Source organism: Amyelois transitella, chromosome 19, assembly GCF_032362555.1.
Source record: "Amyelois transitella isolate CPQ chromosome 19, ilAmyTran1.1, whole genome shotgun sequence".
NCBI lineage: Eukaryota > Metazoa > Arthropoda > Insecta > Lepidoptera > Pyralidae > Amyelois > Amyelois transitella.
In genome coordinates, this window is record NC_083522.1 from 3,318,739 (window position 1) to 3,344,614 (window position 25,876).

The following is a 25,876-nucleotide window of genomic DNA, read 5'->3' on the forward strand; positions in this document are numbered from 1 at the left end:
GATTTTCATAACTCTTTGTTAGTAAAATAAAAGCTGAAGACTTTACCTTCTAAAATTGTTTAAAAACCATATGAGGTTGTTATCGTATTTCTACGCTTATTATTCCCCCTGTCTAGGTTTTTAATCCAAATTTGTTCTGTAAATTACTCACGAAAACCATGTCAAGAAACTTCGTCAATTCAATTAAAGGACACAGGAATGCACTTGCCGGAACTCTGTCTCTCTGAAGGCTGTTGTCGAATGTAAGGCATTAGGTAGTTACCACATTCCGTTATTTTTTTTATAAAAATATTGGATATCCATTTAAATTGAATATCTAAAAGAGAAAGCTGATTGGTATGACATATTTTCACTGTCGTTGCTAAACTACCAGTTATACCATTGACTGACCAAAATGTGGTTTTATTCTTCGAATAATTAATTAAACATTAATTTATACATTTTCATGATCATAATACCAGGAAAATATGATAATCGTTATCGCAGAATTGAATTTATTATTTCGAGAGTATTAATTACGAGACGACATTGTACATGAACAAACTAAATTTAAAAAAAAACGACTGTACATTCTATTTAAATAAAATATTTGCCGAATTACCTACCTTTAACCGTTTGTATCTAATGATGTCATCAAACATTCAGGCTAGTTCCTAACAGCTGCACTATTTAGAACAGTGAACGTTGGAGATACTAAGAATGCAGCACACGCCAGGATGTAGCAAATAATAGACCGAGACAATTTTAAATGCATACGTTTGTCTTTTGTTTATATATTTTTATAGAAAATATTTGAGTGCGACCTTAATTTACCTGGTAGTAAGTAAGATGAGGCCTAAGGTGGTGCAAGCTCAAATACTAAATGCCTGTTCACTTTTGCCTTGTAAACCTGCTTATTGCTTTAAAACTTGTGCTCTTAACTAACTAAGAACAATGAATAAAGACACAGATATATTTCGTTCGGACAGATTAGCCGAATAATATTTGTTGCCTAATAGGCAGTATTCCTTCTGCCTATAAGCCAACTGGATGACCATGGTCAAATATGGGTTAAAGTTATCGTGAAAGTAACGGAGGCGAAAAGTAAGGCGCTAGTGTAAAAATCTAACTCACCCTTCAAGGCATCATGATCCCTGAATCTTCTAAAGAAAGGCGATTATTTAACTGGGTCTACAGCCCGGAAAATGATGGTGGTTTATGGAACGACTTTAAAATTGTGAAGGAAGTGAATCCCTCCACAATCTCTCTATTATGGAATTGAACTACACCGAACTTGTACCGTGTACTCCTAGCTGTTAGGAATATAGAACTCTGTGCAACACATAAAACATGCATCCACTATATACCAGGGTAGCAGCATACCGATAGAGCTATAAATGCGACGACGTGAACATACGAGTAGTCGTATCATCGCCGTTCCGTCCCCGCGAGTAATTAATTTGAATCGTTTGGAACACAGTAATGACTCTCTTCTGTTTCATGTCGCCTTGGTAATGACGAATGAGGACCGTGTAATGAAACGTCGTATATTTGAATTTATGTCAGTTTGCACTGAGATTTTATACCAACCCGACGACTTTACAACTCTATTTTGTAGTTGTATTTTCCAGAATGCATTTGAAATTCACGAAATAGTTAAATCAGATTTTGGTTGAGCTGCAGGCTTTCACAGATACGGTACGCTCTACCTTGGCTGTCAACGTTAAATTTAAGATAATGCCTCGCCGTAGTAATTTGGGTTTCAATTTTCATTTCCGTTGCTAACAACCAATATAGCTAATCATAATTATACTCCTACAAAAAAGGCTTGCTTAACAAAAAAAGTGTTGTTCCCTAAAAAATGTTAGAGAAAATTAAGAGAATATAGGAGTTTCCTAAAACAAGACTTTAATTGTTAATTTTAAGTGTATTTTTACAAATCATAAAGATTGAGCTAGCCCTAAGGAAAGTTCGAGAACTGTGTAGTGTATGTCTAATTCAATGATACTACCAAAATTACTACATCGAATAAGGAAAGTGGCAGAAAAGGAAGTTAAAACATATCTGAAATGTCAAAACCATAAATATAGATAAAAAGCCAGCAGCAAGTACATATTTACCGGACACAATGACACACAAACAATAGATGATCTGGATAGCTGTTTTTGTTCACAGAACTCCAATCCGGAACGTTCCACTTTGGTACATTAATTGTCCCAGAGTGGGACAAAAACAAGGAATATTACGAGATATTGTTTTCTAACTAACCTATACATAAATCTGAAGCTACAAATATCATTATAGTGCTCTATGACTATTGACATAGTCTACCTCGTTAGGGGTGAAGGTTTGTCTATTTACATCACAAAAAAAAAACCTTTCGATAAGTTTTCCCGATTATATTCTCAGAATTTTGATTGCAATTCGGGAACGACCATGCATTTTTAAAGAACAGTGAAAGGATTCCGCAGTTTTTCTGTGGCCCGCCCAACACCAGGACTTTCAGAAAAGAAATTATAATAAATCGTTACAATAAAAGAGGTGGAGAGGTCATAATTACACTTCTCTGCCGGCGTGACATACATCTTTCTATCTACATTGAACGCCAGCTCATTTGCTCAGCGTTATCGAACTCAACACCTCCGTTCTGGCCGACTGGTTCGATAGAATTAACAATGTTAGCCATCTAGAATTCTAGACGATGAAATTAGGTTACCTTTTTTCTTAGAAGATTAAATTTCAATATTTTATTTAATCTATTCGCAGTCTCGTTTTATCCTCGTGCCGTGGTTTTTGGCAGAGTAAGCCTTCGACTATAAAATCGGCATAATATTATTCCAATTTCTATGTTTGTTTTGTTTTTCTAAGATCCTACATCAAACATCTTATAAACTGTGTAGGTAATAATATTATCTTACTTTGTGATGACAAGTGTTAGAAAACATTATATTCTGTCGTGAGTTATGCAAATTTTATTACAGCTATTGATTATCTTTACGCAAAATATAGCATAATATGCAATTAAATCAAAATTTAACTTATTTGTAATTTAAATTCATTTGTATAATTTAAATAATCTCCCTACATTGGAATCGGGAATAACAACGATGAAATAATTTGTTTTATCTGTGATTACAATTCCCAGTCGACGGGGATTAGAGGGGAACAAGAATTTTTACAAATTGGCCTTCTTCTCGGGAATTATTTTATTCAAATGTTGTTTAGTCGTAAATATTACGACTTTTTAGGTGGACAGTATTTTTATTTATTTATATTTACGAATCATTTTTCAAGGATGACCCCGATCATTCCACAGTAAAAAAGTTACGTATTAGTCGTTAGATAGATACATTATGTATTACATCTTAATTTAATGTGTCCGGTATTTTTGACAAGTGATAAGGGAATGTTGTGATGTGAAAGAAGATGTAGTTACAGGAATAGAAAAGGGTATGTTAAGATGGTTCGGTCATGTGGAGAGGATGAATGAAAGCAGGTTGACTAAGCAGATATACAAGGAGAGTGTGGAGGGAAAGGTCGGAGTGGGAAGACCTAGACGAACGTATCTTGATCAAATTAAGGACGTCCTGGTAAAGGGTCAGGTCAAAAGTACCCGAAACCGCCGAGCTTGTATGAAGAGAGTTATGAATGTGGACGAAGCGAAAGAAGTATGCAGAGATCGTGGCAAGTGGAAAGAGGTAGTCTCTGCCTACCCCTCCGGGAAAGAGGCGTGATTTTATGTATGTATGTATGTATGTATTTTTGACAACAAATGCTAGAATATGCGACCAGAAATACACTTTACAATTAAAAGTCTAATGAGATACTCATACGGGTAGTTCAGTTATAACTATCAATCTGTAGGTAAGACAGTATTTTGCATTTAAGTAGATATTGCAATTTTAAACCAATTTGACTACGAGGAAGAAAATAGTGTAGTATTTTTGTGACTTAGTGAGTCAATCGCTTGCCATCTACCCTCACAAAGATTCTGAATATCACCCCTTCTTTGCTCTGTGCTACATGAGAATAAAATTATCGGACACTCTTCCCCCAGTATTGAACTTCAGCTATCTGGGTCGCTAAGATGAATGAATAGAACCTTCTTATTATTCCAGAGCGTTCTCGGCGCAGAACGAATTAAAACTACAAGGCACCTTCCGGCTTCCAAGCTACGCTTTTGTTTTAAAATTACAAACTTGCTCTTATTGCAGCCCCATAAAATATGTTTAATAGTTATCTTTTGATTTCATTTTTAATTTTAATATATTTTAAAGAATAGATCTTAAACGTTGAGACGCTACAAATGGGACAAAGTAAAAAGTAAATTATAGAGAAAGTGACTTAAGACAGGATATGATCAGAGAGATCATAGATATAACAAAATAAGGAACAGAACTGGAGCTAGAATTATAGCGGGAAGAGTAGTATATATAGGTGACCTGAATCTGACCTAACCAGTCTGTCTAATCCAGTATCGTGGTGAAATGGCGCTCCCGGCATAACGGAACACTATACCAAAAATCATCCAAATTAACCCCAGGGGTTCACGGTACGACCCTCTATTACAAAACATACATCCATTACCTATAAACAACAATTTACACCGAAAATAAACCCGAATTTTGACATAAAATACCGCTATTGAAGCGAATAACTCCGCCGTTCCCCACTAAAACTATTTCACGCGGTTCGGAATTTTATTTACGACAAAGCCGAAAGCCGGGCGTGTTGACTTTAAATTATTTAAAGAAAACTCCGAATAAAATTAAGATGTGAACAGAAGAGCGCGAGAAGAATAAGATAAATTTAATGGAATAAGACTGTCTTTTTATTTAATTGTTTATTTATGTTTTTTTTTTTTTTGTAATAATGAAAATTTCTATGCAGTTAAGATACAAACAAACAAACTATTTTTTTTAATGGGTTGTCATAGGTACGAGGTGACCAAAGAACGAATATGCATTAATTATTCCCAATAAATAAATTGCGCTATTTTCCAAATATTTTCACAGCATGTAAAATAAATGAGAATTTAACTCCCGGATGGTCCAAAGTTACTTGATTTATTATAAAAGGTTGTTCAGCTTTTGGCGTTCTCAAAATCAAGTTGCTCATTAGATTGCATTCTTACAGAATATTGTTTCAGAAAAAGTATGAGGTATAAATATCCATAGTTTCCTTATTTTGTTTCAAGTAGCAAGCTTTGGATTAAACGCTACAGCCTCAATCTCCTCCATAGAATAATGGGCCTTACCTCGTTGGAAATGAGACGAGATTCGAGAAAATAAACGTCAATGGCCGTAGTATTATAAGTGCTCGCAGTGGCAAATCGCGTTAATATTTAATCATTTGTCAACCAGCTGCCGACACAAAAGAAGATGATGTACTTAAATATTTCCAACAGATGCCGTAGATGGAAGCATTAGCAGAAGCATTGCTCATAATACCCAGGGCGGACTGATATCAGAAAAGTGTGAAAACTTTTTACTTTCTTTCTTAATTTACTTCTTTCTTTCTAAATCAAAAGACCACGAGCTTAGAAATCAGAGAGTGAAAATCAAAAATGGAAACAGACTGTTTCAAATTACAAATTTCTCTGAATATTTACTTTATAATTTAATCTACATAGAAAGTAAGATAAGAATATTTAATATTTTCTCCGAAAAACCGTCGAACTGACTTTTATAAAATTAAATTTGTGGAGAGGTAAACAGAATAACGTGTAAAAATCACTCATCTCTTTAAGCAATTAAATGTTTTAAACAAAAACTAACCAAGCAGGTATGTTGGCTCAAGATTTTCTACATTTACTTGTTTGTCAAATTCGTTTTTCAATTTCAGTGGCCTGTGATATTTCGGAGTTGCATCGGCGCGGGATAAGCTGTCACTGAGATGCATACTATGCATCTGAAGATGGCTTTACCCTCAGCCGAGATTTCTGAACGTTGGATGCATGTTGTTGAGTATTTCAGCATATATAAGCTTACTGAATTCCTTGAATATACTTTAGGTAACTTCAGCAAGATATTTTAATAATTTTATGTCCATTTTGAATAAGAAAGAGATTGTAATGTGTGTGTTGAATTAAAAAAGAGAACATAACTCTAAAAGCCATAGAAATCGATATAACATAGAAATATATTATTTTGATTTCTGTGCTTAAAAGACTTATTTATATTCATAATTTGAAAAAATCCATTTACGCCTGAATTAATACCAGTATATGGAATTTTCAAACATAACGTTGAGTTTCACTTAAGTAAACACACTTTACATAATGGAACAGTGAAAAGTGAATACGACCTTTAATAGTATTTAGTTCGTTTAGTTTTGAAGCTATTTTAGAATAATTCTCATACATTTTACTCCAATTTAGTAAAAAATGAACGAACATCGTGTAATAAAATACTCGCCGACGGTAGAGGGCGGTGTTTTCATTGGCGCATAGCTATCACGAACGAGGCTATTTTCCAAACTAAATGTACAGTACATTTTTATGGTACTGAAATAAAGTTAATCATTTGCCTTTTTGTTCAAATAACATCTTTAAAAAATTTTGAATTAAATATTCTAATCATGAAAAAAAATGTTTAAATTTATTTCCTTCATTTAAGACATCTGGTATTTGTTTTTGTAGACTTCTAGTCACTATAAATTAATTTGAAAAAAAAAACGATGTAACAAGATTGTTTACAATAATTATACGAGTACTACCCTTAAAAATGGACTATACGTCAACACACAACACTTTACAAATCCAAGATATTCATCACAATTTGTCAAACTAAGCCCAGCTTATATTATGTACACAATACACAATATTATCCTTCATCGTGAAAACATTGATTAGCAACCCCCACAAACCAAAACGAAACATAAATTGGCGCATTAACGATCACAAACTTTAATATCTTCAATTCACGAAATATTACCCCATTCGGTTGAAAATAAATCACTAGGGAGTGAAATCTTCTGTTACTTTTTGGCATGGCTCCAAACTGGATTCATGTAAAGTCATACACTTTTCAACCACTAGTTGGTAGTTAAAGCCTTGAGCCCACTATCAGATGCAAGTGCTTTTAAATGGTCGAAATCGAAAGTTTTGTTGGTCGTTTCATCTCGTAGTTTTTGTTTGTTTTTATATGAACGTTTTTATGGCTTCAGGCTTATTTAAATCATCACGTTTGTGGCTAAAACAATAAAAAAGTATTTTTAATCGCTATTAAAGTTTATTTACTGTTTTGTTTCCTAATATTAACCTTACTGATATTATTATTTTTAGGCAACTAAGAGAGAGGCTGGTGAACTAGGAATGATTGTGATACTTAAAATCGCTTAATTAATATCACACCTCTTCTCCGGAGAGATAGGCAAAGACTTCTACACCTTTCCACTTTCTACGATTCCTGCACTATCTAACTTTCTTTGATTCTTTCACTACATCTATATTTATAAGTCTTCTTCTTAAATCTAAGTCTTATCGGTGGGGTTAAGTGGAACGTCCTCATCTCTTTTCTCTGTTAATTATTTTATTTATAATTCACTTCATGAATATTCTTTAATTAAGGTTACTCTTGTACGTATATTCTTCACACTTTCCCTTTTTATTCACACTCGCCTTGTTTTTTTGAATCCTTATAGACTAGGAAAGTAGAAAGACGGCCTAACCTTTCTACCTGGGGCCGGCGAAGATGTCATGACCAGATATTTATTACATCGATTATCTAGAATCGTCCTAGTTAATCTAAGTAACAGACTTTCACCGATCCCAGGTACAAGGAAAAGCAGGGTAAGGCTGAAGACATAATCTTGTTTAACGTCACGTAAGATGATATGCGTGCAATGGTCTGAAAACTGAAGACGTTGCACACTAGACACAGTCGAAAGATATAGGTAAAAAACCGACCGAAACACTATGGTGCAACTGGCAATACGCTAAGATTAAAAGCAAAAGAAAGGAATATCCTTGTATAAGCAGACAAAATCGCGGACACAATTTCATAATAATTAATTTACCCTTAGACAAATTACGCTTAGACCATATTGAAAACAACAATGTTTTCCCTCGTGTACTTAAGGGGATTTCGTTTGCACAATCCTTCCTAAATGAAAGATGTCCCTAAAATATTCGCCCCCTAATTGACCCTATTTCACCATCAAGCCGCCCGAACGCCCACTTACCCACGAACTTAGAGTAGCTTTCAGCTTAAGAGCACACCCTTGTTTATAAATCTTAAGTCAAGAAAAATATACAGAGCCGGCAGTCTTGAAAGAACTGAAAGGTCAATGATTTGAGATTAAATTCAAGAGTTTACACTTGAAAAACATTTACCTAATTTTGAAACAACTCTAAAAACGGGTCCAAATGCACGTTGGTATAAGAAAAGTAGACGATATTACTACAAAAAAGTAAATAATTTTCATGTTTCATAAAACGAATACTCCAACAGATACTTAAAGTTAATTTTACGTGAAAGATATTACTCATGAGAAAGTAGATCACAATCACTTAAGTTTTATCTTTCTACATTAACGACAACTTATTTTTCTAAGTCATTTCACTCTTAACACAACAGTCGACCTGGTCATTCTTTTCTTTTTAATACTTCGGACTACCTCAAAGATAGAGAGTGGGAAGGTTAGACATATTTACAATCGTAAATAAGGCCACTAGTCGAGTGACTAATTTGATAATACGGCGCCATTAGTCTAATCGCGGAATAAACCACGCACAAGATTGCGCGGGCTCTACCACGGCCGAAAAGGCACTCCAACCTCGTCCCGCAGGAATCAAGAGTGTGTGATATATTAAAGCGTCAATTTGCACGAAAAGCGTCTCGCCACAAACAATGTAATGGAAATGAAAAGAAGTAAATCACTGACGCGTGTTAATCATACATACATACATAAAATCACGCCTCTTTCACGGAGGGGTAGGCAGACTCTGCTCTTGCGACATGCATCTTAAAAAATCCCTTCCCTTCTTAAAATATTTGTGAACAGAAGAAAAAGCAAAATTTAAGTGCGTATGACCTCAATCTGCCTGATGGAAAGCAATATGAGGCTTAAGATGGTCCACGCGAGTTTAAATAATACCTATACACTCTTGTCTTAAAAATCTCCAAGCTGATTTAACTAAACTGAGATTATAAGACAACTACTAAACAAATAATTAATTTATAAGCAACGATAATACGAGTATGTCTACGATACTATATCGCAAGTCGATATCTCAAAGTGTCACTTAGCAAGAAGCGTGCCACTTTTGTCACATATTAAATTTTTCAATTCCGCTGGCTTCGCTCGCTAAATGCTCACTCGGCTTCCTATTTTAAAGGCAATTTGACATCCTTTAGCACACCAGAGAGCAAGATATTCTCGGACAGTTTATTAAAGTATAAAATTTAATCCCTTTTACAGAGTCAACAGCCTTGATATGAAAGTTCATCTGTATGGCTTGTTGATGGAATTGAGATTCAAGACGTGATAGGTTGCTTTTTGCTAGCCCATCACATAAAAGAACCTCCAGCCTATAAGCCCCTCCCTTGATAGACTTTTACAATCTGCACTGCTGGGATGTGCTTTATATGCTTTTTCATCGCTACCAGATTTGCATTTAACTTAGTGGATAATTAAATTTAGGTGCTTTCTACATACATACATACATATAATCACGTCTATATCCATTGCGGGGTTGACAGATCCAACAGTCTTGAAAAGACTGATAGGCCACGTTCAGCTGTTTGGCTTAATGATAGAATTTAGATTCAAATAGTGACAGGTTGCTAGCCCATCGCCTAAAAGAAGAATCCCAAGTTTATAAGCCTATCCCTTAGTCGCCTTTTATGCCATGGGAACAAGATAGAGGGGTCATATTCTTTTTTATTGGTGCCGGGAAACCCACGGTACTTTCTTAAATATTATTATATTCATCTCATCAGAACTAATGTATTGTATACTTTCCATAAACATAATAATAACGAGCGTGAATGAAAACGTGATAAACATCGTGAGTATAAATATGTTTAGATAAACACATATTTTAACGTCCGCCTGTCCGCGCCGTGACTCCGAGAAAACGCAGTCATATAAAACCGATTTTATTTAAAAGTAAAAGTTCTATAATATTTCAAATATTCGTTGATTTCCTATTATATCTTTGTTTCAGTCTAACTATGTCATTTGCAAACGAAGGATTATGATATTTTTTTTACCCGGATACAGTCTTTTTCTAAGCTTTTCATATACCTACCTCACTCGTTGTTTTGTAAACTAAATCTGTTCCTTTAATGAAATAATTAATCAACCTAAAAACATCTATCTACATACTCATTTGAAGACGAAATACACCGGTAAGTGTACGAGTGAGGCATATGAAAAGCTTAGAAAGCTTTTTACTTTATAAAATTTGTTAAGAAAATGTATCGATATTAGAAAAACAAATTGATTTATTTCCTTTTTATGAACTTACAATTTATCCAGTGTTTATTTATATATTTATGTAGATATGTTAGTGTAATTTATTTTGTCAATTTAGTACATAATCCGGAACCACCAAAGAGTTTACGGTTTTTGTTTGTTTAATAGATATAAATTGGTTAGAAACAACATATATTGCAAACCAATAAAAAAAAAGAATTTAACACCTTTCTGTCGCGTTTAAAAAAAGAATAATTCACAGCCCCTTTTCACAACAAGGTAGACAAGACCTTAGATCCCCGATTACATTAACAGGTAAGTAATATCGACTGTTATCTGTAGCGCCATCTTGGCGCAACAAGTGAAGATAAAGCCCTCAGCTTGTCGCTTTTGCGGTCACCTGTAGCTAAGTGGATCAGTTTGTACGATGAAAACCAAAGACAATTTTAGTTATGGTTTCGTGGACTTTATGATTATAAATTAATCTTTTTTTTTTAGTTCAAAATTGGAGTACGTTGTTCGCCATCATTATCATTGTAACAGTTCGCGGCTTAAAATAAAAGAATACATTTTTTTAAACTAGCTGCGCCCAGGGGCTTCACTCCCTTGGACTATTGATATGAAAATAACTTTTTATGTTATTATAGATTATGTTCTTAGATTTTAAAACAAGTATTATATTATCTATGTAGGTATAATCGTTGAAATCATAATGCCAATTTTAACGTTACAATAAATATAATTTTTATTTAAACTGAAAAATCGAACATTAATTGCCTTCAGTCAAAATGTTTGCATGTAGCCAATCTATTTCTGATTGCGCTGAAAATCGGGTGAGTAACACGAGCAACGAATGACTGATTTATAAATGTTTTGTCTGTATGTTGAATAATCAATACCAATATAACATTGAAACGTCTTCAGAGTAACGTCTTGCGAAATTATCGATAGGAATCTTTGATTTTTCATCAAACATCTTATTAATCTTCTTAATCAAAGATCAATGAGTATAATAAAATTGCATACTTCCATAATAATAAAGATAGAGCTTTCTATTTTTGTTTGCAACGAATAAACTCACGACACAATTAGGGCTTTAGTGTAAAACTAGTAAAATTTAAAGACCCACATAAAGCTGTCAGCTTGTGTCGGGTGTCCTGTGCTCACAAGCAAATATTATTGATGAGGAAACAACACGGGATAAATAAACGCTCTATTAAAAAAAACTGTACAAAGGAATATCTTCGAAAATTAATGAATAATTTTGCAGTAAACATTTTGCCGCCTATAATAAACAAAGCGAAAAATTTTCCTAATAAAAAATGGAAACAAAACCTGTAACATCGTTACACTGACCCAATAAAGCGGCCGCCATAAATTGTTGAAACACAATATTGAGTTGCGGGTCTATACTTTTTCCACCACAGTTTTCCACTGTTTTAAATATGTATTTTACGTTTAATGTAAAAATATTTACTTTTATCTATCATTAAGCCAAATAGCTGAACGTGGCCATTCAGTCTTTTCAAGACTGTTGGCTCTTCCTACCCCGCAAGGGATATAGATGTGACCATATGTATGTATGTGATTACTTTAGGCAGAGGGAAAGAGAGGAAAATGAGAGAAACAATTGGAAAGTAGATTTAAAGATTATTTGAATTTTTAGTTAAAAAATAGAAATAACGTGATTATAATATGTATGTACGTATGTTAGCAATAACATAAGAACTCCCTCATCATTCTTACTGACAAGTAGTACTATGATTCAATGTTAAACCTCCACAAAGTAATAAAAATATGATGTAGCCGTCTCCATTATACTGTCAATCCTGCGGCAACGCAATATCTCAAAAACTCGACGCGTTCTGATCATAAAAGTCTTTGTAGTTCCCTTTTATGCGAAATTGTACGTTTTTAGGTTATCTTTGTTACGGACATTTAAATTTTTAGGGACGGCTGAAGGTGGTTTATAATTGTTATTTTGAAGTGTTACAAACTGTGCTCTGTGACCTTGTGGTAAAGACTTTTGATTCGCTGCGTACCACGTTCCATCCCAGTTAAGTAAAATACATTTTCTTCTTTTGATTTGACTAAGATATACGGTACATCTTAGTCAAATCAAAAGAAGAAAATGTATTTTCAAATCTTTTCAAATCTTCTCACATCAATTTAAAAATCTTTTCAAATCACATCTTTTTATGTTAGTAATTATAGAATTACTAACATAAAAAGATGTGATTTGAAAAGATTATTATATTTTGAATATATTTCGTATGTGTGTAGTACCTAAGTAAATAAAATTAACAGGCTACAGATTTCTTCATCAATATAATTCTGTAAAGATTTTTCTAAAAATTTACAAACATAAGTTAACTAATTACACAGAAATCAAAATTGTCTCTTATTATTCCGACATCTACGGCTGTAAGATTTTCAAAATATTATTACTGGAATTACGTTATTTGTATGCATTTTCGGAATAAATCAGGCGGCCAGGCACGAGGCTCGTTGACATGTGGTTGGAACACCGATGAGAAATTTTATCAGCATTTATCAGTATTGCATAATTTAATTCTTTAACCATTAATAAAGCTTTCCAACAAGAAGTATATACTTTTAATCAAATGTAAAACAAAATGTTCATAAATGAATATTGGAACGTGGTTACACATCCACTTGCCGGAATGTGCCTTAAAGGCATTGGTTTGCAATCAAACTAATGTAGGTACATAAAAAAGAAACTAATCTATTCCATTATTACTCTGTGTCAAAAGATTAACTCGACAAAAATACTTCTCGCTTTACAATTCACCGATGTAAAATATGAATATGTAGCGTCAATAGAAAACTGTTTTGATGTCTGTCTATCATACATGACGTATCTGAAATAGTCTGAATATTGAAATATTCCCCGTCTACCAAACAAACTGAAAGTCGAATCCTTTGCGATTTATGTGGCAAGTTCTATCAAGTATATTCAGTAAACAAGTCAGATAAAGTTTGTAGGTAAAGTAGTGGGTCAGGTGTACTTCACGTTACATAAGTAGGCATAAGTACGTATCTACCTAATATACAGATTGTATAAAAAGTGACAAGAATTAGGGCAGATCTCAGACGTATACCTACTAGGCCAATTGTCCTGTTTGTTTTGGGAAGCAGAGTTTGTGTCGGTACAAAGATCTATGGTTTGTAACTGGTTTTACGAGCATGTCTCAAAAAGTCAAACATATGACTTACCTCATCGTAAATAAAATTGTCGATCTCCTCGAGCGGGCGTCCGTACAGCTTTGGGGGGAAGGGCTCGTACTTCCTGGGCAGCCGCGCGCCGTCCTCAACGCTGAGGCGGCGGCGAGGCATGAATCCGAACTCGCGCACCAGCTGGGCCCCGCGCGAGCCCGCTCGACGCGCCGACTCGCGCGTGAACGGCGTGACGGCCGCGCGGGGCTCCTCTTTCCCCCCACCGCCCCCCTCCCTCGTCTCCCTCGCGAACGTGACGCCATCCAGCGGAATCCGCAACTCCTCCCGCCGAGGTCTCTCGCACTCCACGTCGAGCGCATCCCGCGACTGCGAGGCGACCAGAGGCGCCGCCGCCTCCGGATTAGTCGCCTCGAGCGTCCGAACGATCTCTCCGAGCAATCTAGAGCCGTCGATCTCTTCACCGGGCGAGTTGAGCGGCGCCGGCGGCGGGAACGAAAGCCGCCGCTCGTCCTCCTCCATGCCGACGCGCCGGCTACCACCACGCCCGGCCCATCGCCACGCGGCCCCACACTATTTGCAGACCGATGACGCCATTCTCGATTGTTACTGCCACCTGAAAAAAAAAACGTTTTAAAGACCCGGATCAACTTTATTTTCGACACATGGCGCACTAAACGTCCACGTTTGAATAATCTCTACGGTTTATTTACGCCTATAGCGTTTACATTACACTGTTGGCGCCGCGAATTATAAACACAGTGCGTGTTTTTCGAAGATACTCTCTTTGGGCTAATTTAAGGGCAGATTTCGTCGTTTCTCTAAATAATATTGGCATTTGGATCGTAAACTCTTATTGGGGGTTTTTGTTGCCGACGTAGAATGATAAAGGCCCCGAATGTAAATCTTTAAATCTCCGAAATTTATGTTTAATGGAAAAGAATCCGTTTTTATCTTACACCATAATTACAATGCTATTCTATTTTAAATCAACTTCAATATAATCAACATAAATATGTTTTCTTTTTTATTTTAATTTTTACCCCAAATCATCTAGCAGTCGTTATGGAAATGGTAGCTATCACATTTTCTAAATCCCCTACCACTATTTGCAGAGTCTTATCTTGAATGGTATTAAAAAAACAACAATCTATCTTAGAATCCCAAATCCCAAACGCAACTTTCAACTTCTGGTTATGGCTATCGTCTCCATATATCCCATAAAAGATACAGATGTAGGTATACACCTACAGACAACAAACACAAACCCGACGCGTCATTAGTTTCAAAGCACAATCTGTGTCTATAGTCCCCCACATAATGCCAGGCTGCGACTATAGATGCGGCACAGTTACAGGCCACTATTGTTTTGTCTCGGCCCCGCTGAAATGCCTCGGAAGTATTTTTACACAGGAAAATGTCTGCCGTTCCTCAACTTATTCATGCATATTTGTTTCAGTTTTATAACATTTTATTCAAGTAAGAGTCTGGGTATAATCGGTTTTTATTTATATAGCTATTTTTGTTCATACTTTCGAATATGCACACAACACAGAAAATAAAAAAGTAGGTACTTCGAATTTAACTCATCTTGGGCGCCAAAAAATGCCTGATTTATCAGTCACTATTGTATTAGTCGAAATGCAGTAAATTTTGACGTCGTTCTTTCTGGGATGGATTCCATTTCGGGAAGAACAAACTCATATTGAAAACCTGGGTCTGGTTGATAACTACAAGTCAATAAAGTAAACAATCATTGTTGAGATTTAAATGCAAACCGTCCGTGTAAAATACAAATGATGGCATACGTGAAAGAAACAGAAAATTTTTTAGTTCTGAATTCAATATGAACACAGCTACTTATAAAGTCAATTTCCCTGTTGGACCCCGCCATACGGGGTGAAGCCGTCTAAGATGGGGGTGAATCGGTGCACTGCCCTATTTATTTACGGATGCAGTGGTAAAATATATTATGGTACTCGAGGCAATACGAGCAACTTGTAGCAATTTGAGAATAAACGAATATCGAGAAAAGAGCTATGAAATGGAAAATAAGATTTCAAGTTCTTATTGTTCTGTCAAAAAAGTATATTTAACTTAAGGATAATATTACAATACAAGATTGGAGTACCTATGAGGCTCATGGCAAATGTAAAGATATAATCTCTACCTACCCCGCCGGGAATGAGGCGTAATCGTATGTACGTGTATGTACCTATGTTTGTGTATAATCGTATGTTTGTATTACCATATTGTTGGAAATTCCTCTGAAGAGAACCACACACAAGAGTCTACACATACTTGTCAGCCTTGTCACGTCTTTAACCTTCACAGGGTAGACAGAGCTTTTATCAAAAGACTCAAAGGCTATGTTTAGGCTTGATTTTACAGAGAGCGAATCTTGTATTAGTAACTTTGGTTTTTCTTTTAGGCAATGGGCTGTGACCATTCCTAAAAGTCAATTTTAGCCATTAATTATACAATCTGTAACGTAGCCTTGAGTCTTATGAAGAAACGTGATATGTGTGTAATGTATGTAAATCGTACTTAATAATATCCAGATTTCTGTTGTTTATCCATTACACGCATTTGATATGAAAATTCATTATATCAAGCTGTTCCTTCACCGAAATAGAAAAGCATTTCCATATTTGCATCGTAAGCGTCTTTTATGATACCTATACAAGTATCCAATATGCCAGTACTTCGCAAACACTGACCTAAAAGTTTTGTGCGCTAAAACATTTTTCTATATTACTACCGTTTCAAAGAGCACATTGTTTGAACAACCCGGTTTTCCTCTTGATATTACTTAGGATATAACTTTTGCTCTCACAATTTGTGGTAATTTTTTTGATATAATTCTCTAAGTTTGAAACAGTAAACAAAAAACACCGAGCTCCGCTCGATCACCCAGGTCCTATATTTAAATGAGGACACTAATTAACTTTATCGGCTATAGAACTGAAGACGCAATAAGTAGACCGGAAGAAGTGGAAAGAGACAAGAAGGAAATTGTACCCCAAGTCCCGTGACTTAATGGCAGAGGGTGCAACTGGGAACATGCCCAGATGAGAGAGATTCACTTTAACTTACCGCTGTGCCTAGAAATTTCAATTTTGGCATGAGGGTTTCTTTTCACTAGGAGAGCACTTAAAGTGGATTTCCTGGAATTTCCGCGGAAAGTCACATCTGAGTCATATCTTTTTTTCTCTTTCGAATATCATTCTCGGTTGCAATAATTTACGAATATTTGTAACTACAAATATTCACAGGACACGTTCAGATTAATAGCAATTAAATTTATAAATTAAATCATTATTAATTATTTTTTATGCATAAATTGAGTTATGAATATGGATAAAACGAACGAAGTATTTAGAGACAAGTAGAGATATGTAGAGAATGACTGATTTTATGTTTGTATGTATGTACTATTTAAATGATAATTTGTTATACAGTGACAGTATCTAACAGGTTTCTAGGTTAATAAGAAGAATCCAAAGCCTTTTCCTTGATTGACTGTTCATCTACTCGGAACAAAAACCAGCATGGTCTAAATAAATGAGCTTATACCATATTCCCTAAGTCGCCTTTACGCCATCCATGGGAAAATGATGTTCCTTTTTTGTAGTACTAGGAATCACACGGCATCAATTTATCAGCCTAAATATTAACCTACGTTAAATAGACCATCAAAAGTTATCAGGAGCATCAAGATTCGGCTGTGAAATGTATCGGAAAATTATTTCAAGGGTACGGAGTTCGATTCCGCTTGGTAAGCATCGCTTGTTATCGGCAAATTGATCGGAACTTTGTCGGCGGGATGTGAATATCATGGATAGGGTGTTGTGTCCAAAACAAGATAAAAAAGCCAATAACTGTTAGGATGTTGTGTGCTCCAATATAAAGGTTTCCGGCAGTTTAGAAGAACTACTTCATCTTTCGACTTTGGATGTCGTAAAAGGTAATTTAAGGAATAAGGCACATTCATCAAGTGCAGCTTTAGTTCTGATCAAATATAGGATAGATTCCCCTTTAAAGGTTGTGGAGGTTAGACAAAACTGACTTACCCATTCAAGGATCTTGGTCAAAAGGCGTGCCCCGAGAGTGTCACCGGGCGGCATTAAGGGCAGAAGGAAAAGGAAAGTCCTTATTTAAAGTACTAAACCAATAATAAGAGATCATGCCTAACTCTGTCGTTATTATCGCGCAAAAAGTTATCGCTATCCCTTTTCACGTCATAATAAAAAGCGAAATAGCGAAAGATTTTCGAGCGTTGAAAACGGCGTCGCGCGCGCCATGAGACGGAGGCAGGAATGAATAAGGAGAATAACGATTATTTATTGCATCAAGCAAATTCAATCACAAGACAATGAAATAAGGAAAAGGCATAGGAGGACTTTTCGCTAAAGCAATCTCTCATTCAATTTATTCCATTTCTTTTGTATAAATTATGCAACTCTTCTTTTGCTGAATACTTAACAATATATTGCATAACATTATATGTATATAATCCCTTACGGGGAAAACAAATCCAATATTAACTATTCTCAAAGTCCATAAAGTTGGGAATACTAAAGTGATGATTTCTCAAAATTTTTGCGAAAACTTGATAAACATTTGTAGTAATGGCTGATTGACATATTAGTTTGACGTAGATAACTAAATTTAAACTGAATCTTATGTGAATTAGTATCAAGTTACAAGTTAAATTCAGTCATCCACTTAACAACTCAATACGTGTAAATCAGACTTTAGATTCTACACTCCAGTTTAGCACAAGTCACACAATTCATGATCCGATCAGAAAGAAAGAACCGAATCTATTGATCCCCACGTTCGTAACATATTGATTTGCAAAACCAGACTTGACAGCCGAAGTTAACTGTTGAATATTGCATGGGAACAGAAATCTCTAGTTCAGAGTTTCTCAAACTATACATCGCATACAAAATCGCATATTCAACAAAAACAACATGAAAAAAGAGAAAAATTTACCGCGATTCTAGATTCAAAATATGACTTATGGAATAATCATTGGTGATTAAACCGACAAGAGTGGTGAAAATTATGGCCTAACTTTTATTAAATAGTTTTTTCACATTGTTTTTACTAATAGAGCTGTGGCATTACATATATTTATATATGAAAAGGACCTATTGATATACACAGACATGCATTCTGAATGTTAACACAGTCAACTTCTTCAACTACAAAAGTCAGTTAAATAAAATCAAACTAAAAAATTCATTTCATGAAGTATATATGGCAAGTGGAAAGAGGTAGTCTCTGCCTACCCCTCCGGGAAAAAGGCGTGATTTTATGTATGTATGAAGTATATATCTGTAATATATGCCAAATAAATAGACAAAAATTTGCTGTTTTCTGTTTAAAAAAGGATATCTAGCTGACGAGTTTGAGAAGCTCTGTTCTAGCTCACAATAGACGAATTCCATTACCTGCCGGCCACTGAATCAAGGCAACTTAGCTTCTTCCACGCCAACCAATGAATTCGTAAGGCCCCTCCATTAATCAAAACGTCCATTACAATGAAATCTGGCCTCAGTGAACTAAACCAGAAATAAATGAGTCTGTTATTACGAATAATGCTTTATACTCGATAAAATCTGTTCAGAGAATTTTATTTGAACAAAAATCTTCCTAAAAATAATTAGGCTAAAAAACTTAATTAGTAAATACACATCTAATTCGTCGGTACGAACTTCTTTTTAATTTCATCGTTCGGTCTCAATCTTTGTCACGTATTTATCTTGATATTATTTTAATAAAGCGTAGGTAATTTATCTTTCTTAGCAGTAATTTTTATTTCGTATCGAAGATAATGCACAAGTACTTAAAATTTTAATATGTAGGCCGGTCTGTAGGTACATATAAATATATAAACAGGGCACTCACTATTTGATTGACTGAAATAACGCACAAACCGCTCAGGTTAGAAAGTTGATATTTAGGTTCTGGTCTAAGGAGAACAAAAAGCACGGAAATTGTCTAGATTTTTATTTTGACGCGGGCGTACTCTATTTTTTTTATATTGAGAATAGATCTCTTACCCCATTCCAATTAATATTATATATTTGAAAGTGGCGCTTGATTCCTTATATTAAATATTATTTTAAAAGCTAGTTACAAACATGACTCAAATTTAGCTTAACGTTGCCGGTTGTTGGCTTTATTTACCTCGTAAGATAAATGTCAACTTGTCTAGATCGATCGTATTTAATCTACAATTTCTGACTCAATTCTTCCATAATACGAACTAGATCATACAGAGATAAAACAAAGCTAGTTTCCCAGTTATGATGAATGGTTGAAGTTGACCTATATCCCTCAAAGTAAACAGAGTATTGTCGGCCGATATTGGAGATTCGGTTAGTTTCTTGTACAGTTACTGAGGATTGTTGACAGGCTTTGAAACAGTTTAGGAACCTCAGATTTGTGCTTTATAGACGAAGTCTACCTCTAGTATTACATGTAGCTACAGAAATTGGAATAAAATATGAATTAATATTCCAGTTAAACGTTTTGGTAGCCAGTAGTGTATAAATAAGTACTTAACTAACTTTTGATAAATTTCGTTTAATGAAAATCCAACGGACACGGTACTTTTTTCCGGAATGATATTACTTTCTCAGATTCGCAACAATGAATTTGCCAACGTTATATTGATTGTTTAAATAATAAAAGTGTTAAGAACTTACAAACGAACTCACTTTCCCATTTATAATTTAAGTATGGAACTGAGGATATGGAAGTAAAGATTAGGCTTTATTTCTACCATAGAAATAAAGCCTAATTCAATTCCTTGTTTACCGTGTTTATGCAAATAAAGAAATATATTAATACAAATAAAAAATAAAGAATTTGTATAACCAAATTCCCAACGCAAGTCGTCATAATATCATATATTTTAAAAAGCGAATCATAACTTTTTCACACGCCGACGTTATAGTCTGATGATAAGATGTCGAGTGTTGATACTAGAGGCCGCTCTCGGGCCTCGGCCGAGAAGATGTCAAGTGGGCGCTACGTGCCTCGGAGACAGGAGGAGCTAATATCCAAATATACTACCATATACAAGTATTTCTTGACTTAGAAAGGTTGTTTATTATTTTATCATGATATTAAAGACCCGGGTGGTTCCCGGCAATTTAGAATATGACCTGCGGCGGTATCTATAAGCTACAACTTATAAAAATAAAATGATAGCGTATCAGTCTTAAACAGCTACCAACCTACATCGCGCAAGCAAAGATTTCACTGAATTTTCATTTGAATACTCTTGAAAGCGACGGGCTAGAAATCTGTCACTACTTAAATCTGAGTTCCACGGCTAACAGTTGTTTCGAGACTGTTAATTCTGTTTATCCCGCAAGGGATAGGTACAGACGTGATGATATGACTGATCTTTCCGGAAAGGACCTTTTTGGAGAGAAGTCCGGGGTGCGCCTTTACGACCTTGAGCCTGGATGGGTCAGATTTTTCACAAAAAGCTACTCCCATCTAACCTGCTGATAATGGTTATAGAATCAGTTGCCTGAATGTGCAGGTTTCCTCACCGTAAGAACATCGGTTAGCATTGAAACTAACAAACATATCTCAGAAATAGAGTCAGTGCTACATGCCCGAGATAATATTTGAAACGGTGCCTCTATATGCGTATCAAGAAATCACCAAAACGCCGAAGCTAACTGAAGAATCTCAAGAATTTAAAAACGACATAGATATCATAATAATTGTAAGTATGTTAGCTTTTAAGAAGAAGAACTAAAATTTTTAAGTCGGTGAAAAGATTTCAATTTTCCGAGCGAGCAGACACGTCACAATCACAACCCCGCCACCATTCATAAAGATAAGGACATTTTATTCATGGCTTCAATGAATACCGAATTTAATTCCCATAATTTTACTGGAGATAGCTGTTGCAATTGCAATTCTTGGAAAATAAACTTTCACTCATTAAAATAATTTTGGTTGCATTTTACTTTGTGCCCTGTCTACATTTTACAACTCCTACCGAAAAGGGTGCGCCACTGATGTAGTATATATTCACTTTCATGTGTTCATGGTTTGATTTTTCATAGAATTATTCTAAAATTTAAAGATTTCAGCTTTTGTCTTATATTAAGAAAAATACGCATCGATATGTTGGGCATGTTAAAGGAAACTGAAATGTCGATTTTTGGAATATTTGTCTGTAGTCTGTATAAACCATCGAAAACACAGTTGATGATAAAACTATAATAAAAAGTATGATATTGTTAGTATTACAATAACAGGAGGTGAAAATCTATGGTGAAAATTTACTATGGTAAATTAGGAAAAGAGATAAAACTCGTCGTTGTAAACATGACGACAGTATAAATGAAAGAAGGTTAAGTAAGCAAATATACAAAGGGAGTTTGAATCGGACTAGTGAAATAGGAAGGCCTTGACGAATCTTGATCAAATCGGAGACGTTCTGGCAAAAGGTCTGGTTCAGAGTACCCGATACCGACGAGTATGCAGTGTTCGTGGCAAGTGAAAAGATGTAGTCTCTGCCTACCCCTACGGGTAAGAGGCGTGATTTATATATATGTACGTACGTAAAAATTTGGCTCGCCTTTTGATATTTGCACAAGCATGTTTCCTGGGATACCATTTCTTACCTGTTACAAATTTCCTAACAGCTAACGGTCTATCACAAGCGATATGGACCTATTTCATCAAGGAAAAACACCCACACACCACAGTTGGCGTTATAACCCCCAATAAAACCCTAATCATGGTGACATAACATTTTATTTTACGATCTTCTGAACACACCTTTACAAGTAACGACCTTGAGAGACGCGGTTTTCCATACATTACGCGACATTTCATAGATCTTAATGATAGATTTCTTCATGTTTACCTTGTACCTACGTATAAAGTTGCAAGCTGTGATCCATTACAACGATGGAATATGTTCGAATGAAAATGTGAAAGAGTTATATAGCAGTTTTAACACTAATCTCTGTTACTATTACATATCACGCGAAAACCTATATGCCTGTTACGTTTTCGCTTTATGAAGTACCAACTTTACTAATTTTATGAAGTTCTTTTTAATTTTATTAATCTAGGATCCTGTTTTTTGGGAGATTCACACGATTAAGAGTAGAACACTTAGTTCACTACAAACTATAAATATAAGTTAACAAGTATTCAAAATAATTTCTTGAATAACAACTCATTGAAATCGATGTGTGATGATATACCTAGAATTCTGCAATGTTCACAGATCTCTTAGAAAGTCCAAGATACGCAAGACCATGCAGAACTAAATCTTTATTTGACGAGCACTCAAAGATCGTCTCATTCCCCACTGGATTAGTCCCTAGCTTCCATCTAAGACGCAGAAAACCGATTTTCGATATCCCTGGGGAGGCGATTCCTAAATAGTTTTGCGCAGTCAGCAATTTGTTAAGGTCATAGTTACAAAACACATACTTGTTTTTAATGCTGAAATTAGAAAGACTTTTTCTAATTTACTTTATTACTAAATGTATTGCGACAAGAACTAACGGTTAAATTTCTTATGAAAATAAAAAAGCGCTTTGAATGTAATATAAAATATTTATGCTTAAATTGTATTGACGACATTAAGCGATACATTGATCCTTAATTGAAAATAAATATTTTTTTTTTCCTCTTAAGATCATGGGCATATGATGATCATTGGTTTCCCCAGAGAGACAACTCAACCAGGACTAACCCCAACAGAAATATGAGTCCAGTGACATAAATATTAAAAACTAGAGACAAATATGTACAAGACAATATGCTTTTTATTAATTAAAACATACAATCGAAAGTTTAAAACAAAAGCCTGTACAGTGAATACAATTATTTCTAATGAGATTCATAATTTTAATTGTTTTTTAAGGACAAGGTAGGTTGGGTAATCGGACCTTAAGAACAGTAAGCACATCATAACATAATAGTTTTTAGATATTCTTAAATGAATACTATTATACTGTCCCCAAGTTTACATTAATAATTTTGTACATACATAAAATCACGCCTCTGTCCCGGAAGGATGGGCAGTGACTAAATCTTTTCGCTTGCTACAATCCCTGCATACTTCTTTCGCTTTATCTAAAACTCTCTTCATGCAAGGTCGTCGGTTTCGGGTTAATTTTGTAACAAAACAAGTTCATTTAAAAAAACTAGTTTCATATTGCGCATGCATATAATTCCCAGTTCTATCATAAATATTTACATGCCTCATTAACTACCATATCAATAACAGCCCACAATTACAGTTATCAAAACATAATAGCTGGTACTGTAGCTACAAACACGACGCCAATTAAGCTAATTATCAGAAATTGCTCTGTCAACTAAATATCACTACGTGGCATAGGCACTATTTAAGGTCTGCGGCAGAATCAATTTTGTTGCACAAATGGTTTTACCGAATAAACATAGAAATTATACAGGTAGAGCACCTAGCTCTGATCTCAATTATCTATTACTAGCTGTGCCCGCGACTTCGGCCGCGTGGAATAGTTATTTTGCGCATCATTTAAGCCCTCAAGGATGAATATTTTTTCAGTTTTTTCTTTTACATTTTCCAAAATGTCTTTGCTTTTAATAAGTGCAGCGTGATGTTATATAGCCTAAAGCCTTCCTGGATAAATGGTCTATTCAACACAAAAATATTTTTTCAATTTGAACCAGTAGTTCCTGAGATTAGCGCGTTTAAACAAACAAACAAACAAACTCTTCAGCCGAAGCAATATATGCCGTGTGGTTTCAGACAATTAAGCATAGAACCACTCCATATCTTTCCCATTGGTGTCGTAAGAGGCGGCATATTATTTTGGGATTCCTCCTGGTAGGCAATCTAACAACAAGCAACCTGTCACTTTTTGAATTTCAATTCTATCAGAAAGCCAGACTGCTGAGCGTGGCCTTTCAGTCCTTTGATGACTGTTGGTTGCTAGCCCATCGCCTAGAAAAGGATAGTTTATAAGCCTATCCCTTAATCTCCTTTTACGACATTCATAAGATGGAGTGGTCCTATTCTTTTTTTCAATTGGTGCCGGAAACCACACGGCATAAAACGAAACGAACGCTCATAACGATCATACTTTAGTAAACACAATCTCTTATGAAGAACATGTAAAAAATCTTTATAATATACACAATTCGTTACACAAAATTAATGATCTTTTGATTAGTTTGGTCATTCTTAATTTCAGGGTTATACAGCGCCAACATGACACCATTTGTTTGTGTTCGTTATAATTCTTTAGTAATAACGTAATAAGGTCTAATTTTGCGTGAAGATAAACAGCAATAAAATCACTTTTGAAAAATGCCTACAGTCACGCATAGCAATAAATCAGATAAATACCTACTATACAAGGCCTGCTCATTATAAGGCTGCTATAGATTTGTAGTCTGTTGTATTGTTTGTATTAATTAAAGAACTCATATAAGGTCTCTATGAGTTGTCGTATTTAGACCTCTGAAACAAGAGGTCCTAAGTTCGATCCTCCGTCAAGTCATGATGAAAACATTACTTTTTCTGATTGACTTCGGTCTTGGATATTTAAGTATTTCAATCCTAACTAATATTATAAATGCCAAAGTTAATTTGTTTGCTTGTTTGTTACCTCTTCACGGGTTATATCTACTGAATTAATCTTTATGAAATATCACATACATATTATTAATTAAGTGTCTGGAGAAGGACATAGGGTACATTTCATCCCGGTGAAAACTTTATTCCAGTGTATATTTTTTGTAGGTAGTGCTTATTTCGACGCTTTTTTGTACAGGATGTTAAATTCATCACTTTTTTGAGATGGCGCTAAATTAACGCGGGCGAAACTGCGGCCAAAAGCTTGTTTAATATAAAATATAATATCGTGGAGTTAGTACTCGAATTGACTTTGGGGCTGGCTCAATCTGTGTGATTTTTCCCGAATTTATTTATATTCAAACACAAGATAGACTACTTTTATTTCGAAAGATATTCTAGATACTAATACGTTATCTTTTCAGTTTAGGTTAAACGTACACAATACGTTTTAGAATAAGATTAGAAATATCCATCGTAAATATTTTATTGGGAAGGGGATTTAAAAGATACTTAATTGCGTATAAAATATAAACCCGATATCAAACAAAGGTGAACTGGGATTAAGAAAAAGAACAAGGCATATATTGTGCGCATATTGTACAAACCGCGTGCCGTGTGGTTCCCAGCACTTTGGAATTCCATCTC

The 25,876-nt window shown here is 35.0% G+C and overlaps 1 protein-coding gene across 7 annotated transcripts in view; it reads right to left on the minus strand.

Annotated features, from left to right (window-relative positions):
- Positions 1-25,876, minus strand: part of LOC106140822 (sodium channel protein 60E) — a 157,523-nt gene that overhangs the window by 74,502 nt on the left and 57,145 nt on the right. For all 7 annotated transcript variants that reach the window (XM_060949814.1, XM_060949815.1, XM_060949818.1 and 4 more), the window contains exon 2: positions 13,639-14,212. In XM_060949814.1, coding sequence (XP_060805797.1) covers positions 13,639-14,118 — 480 coding nt within the window. In that variant the 5' untranslated portion in view covers positions 14,119-14,212. The remainder of the gene's footprint in view (positions 1-13,638; positions 14,213-25,876) is intronic.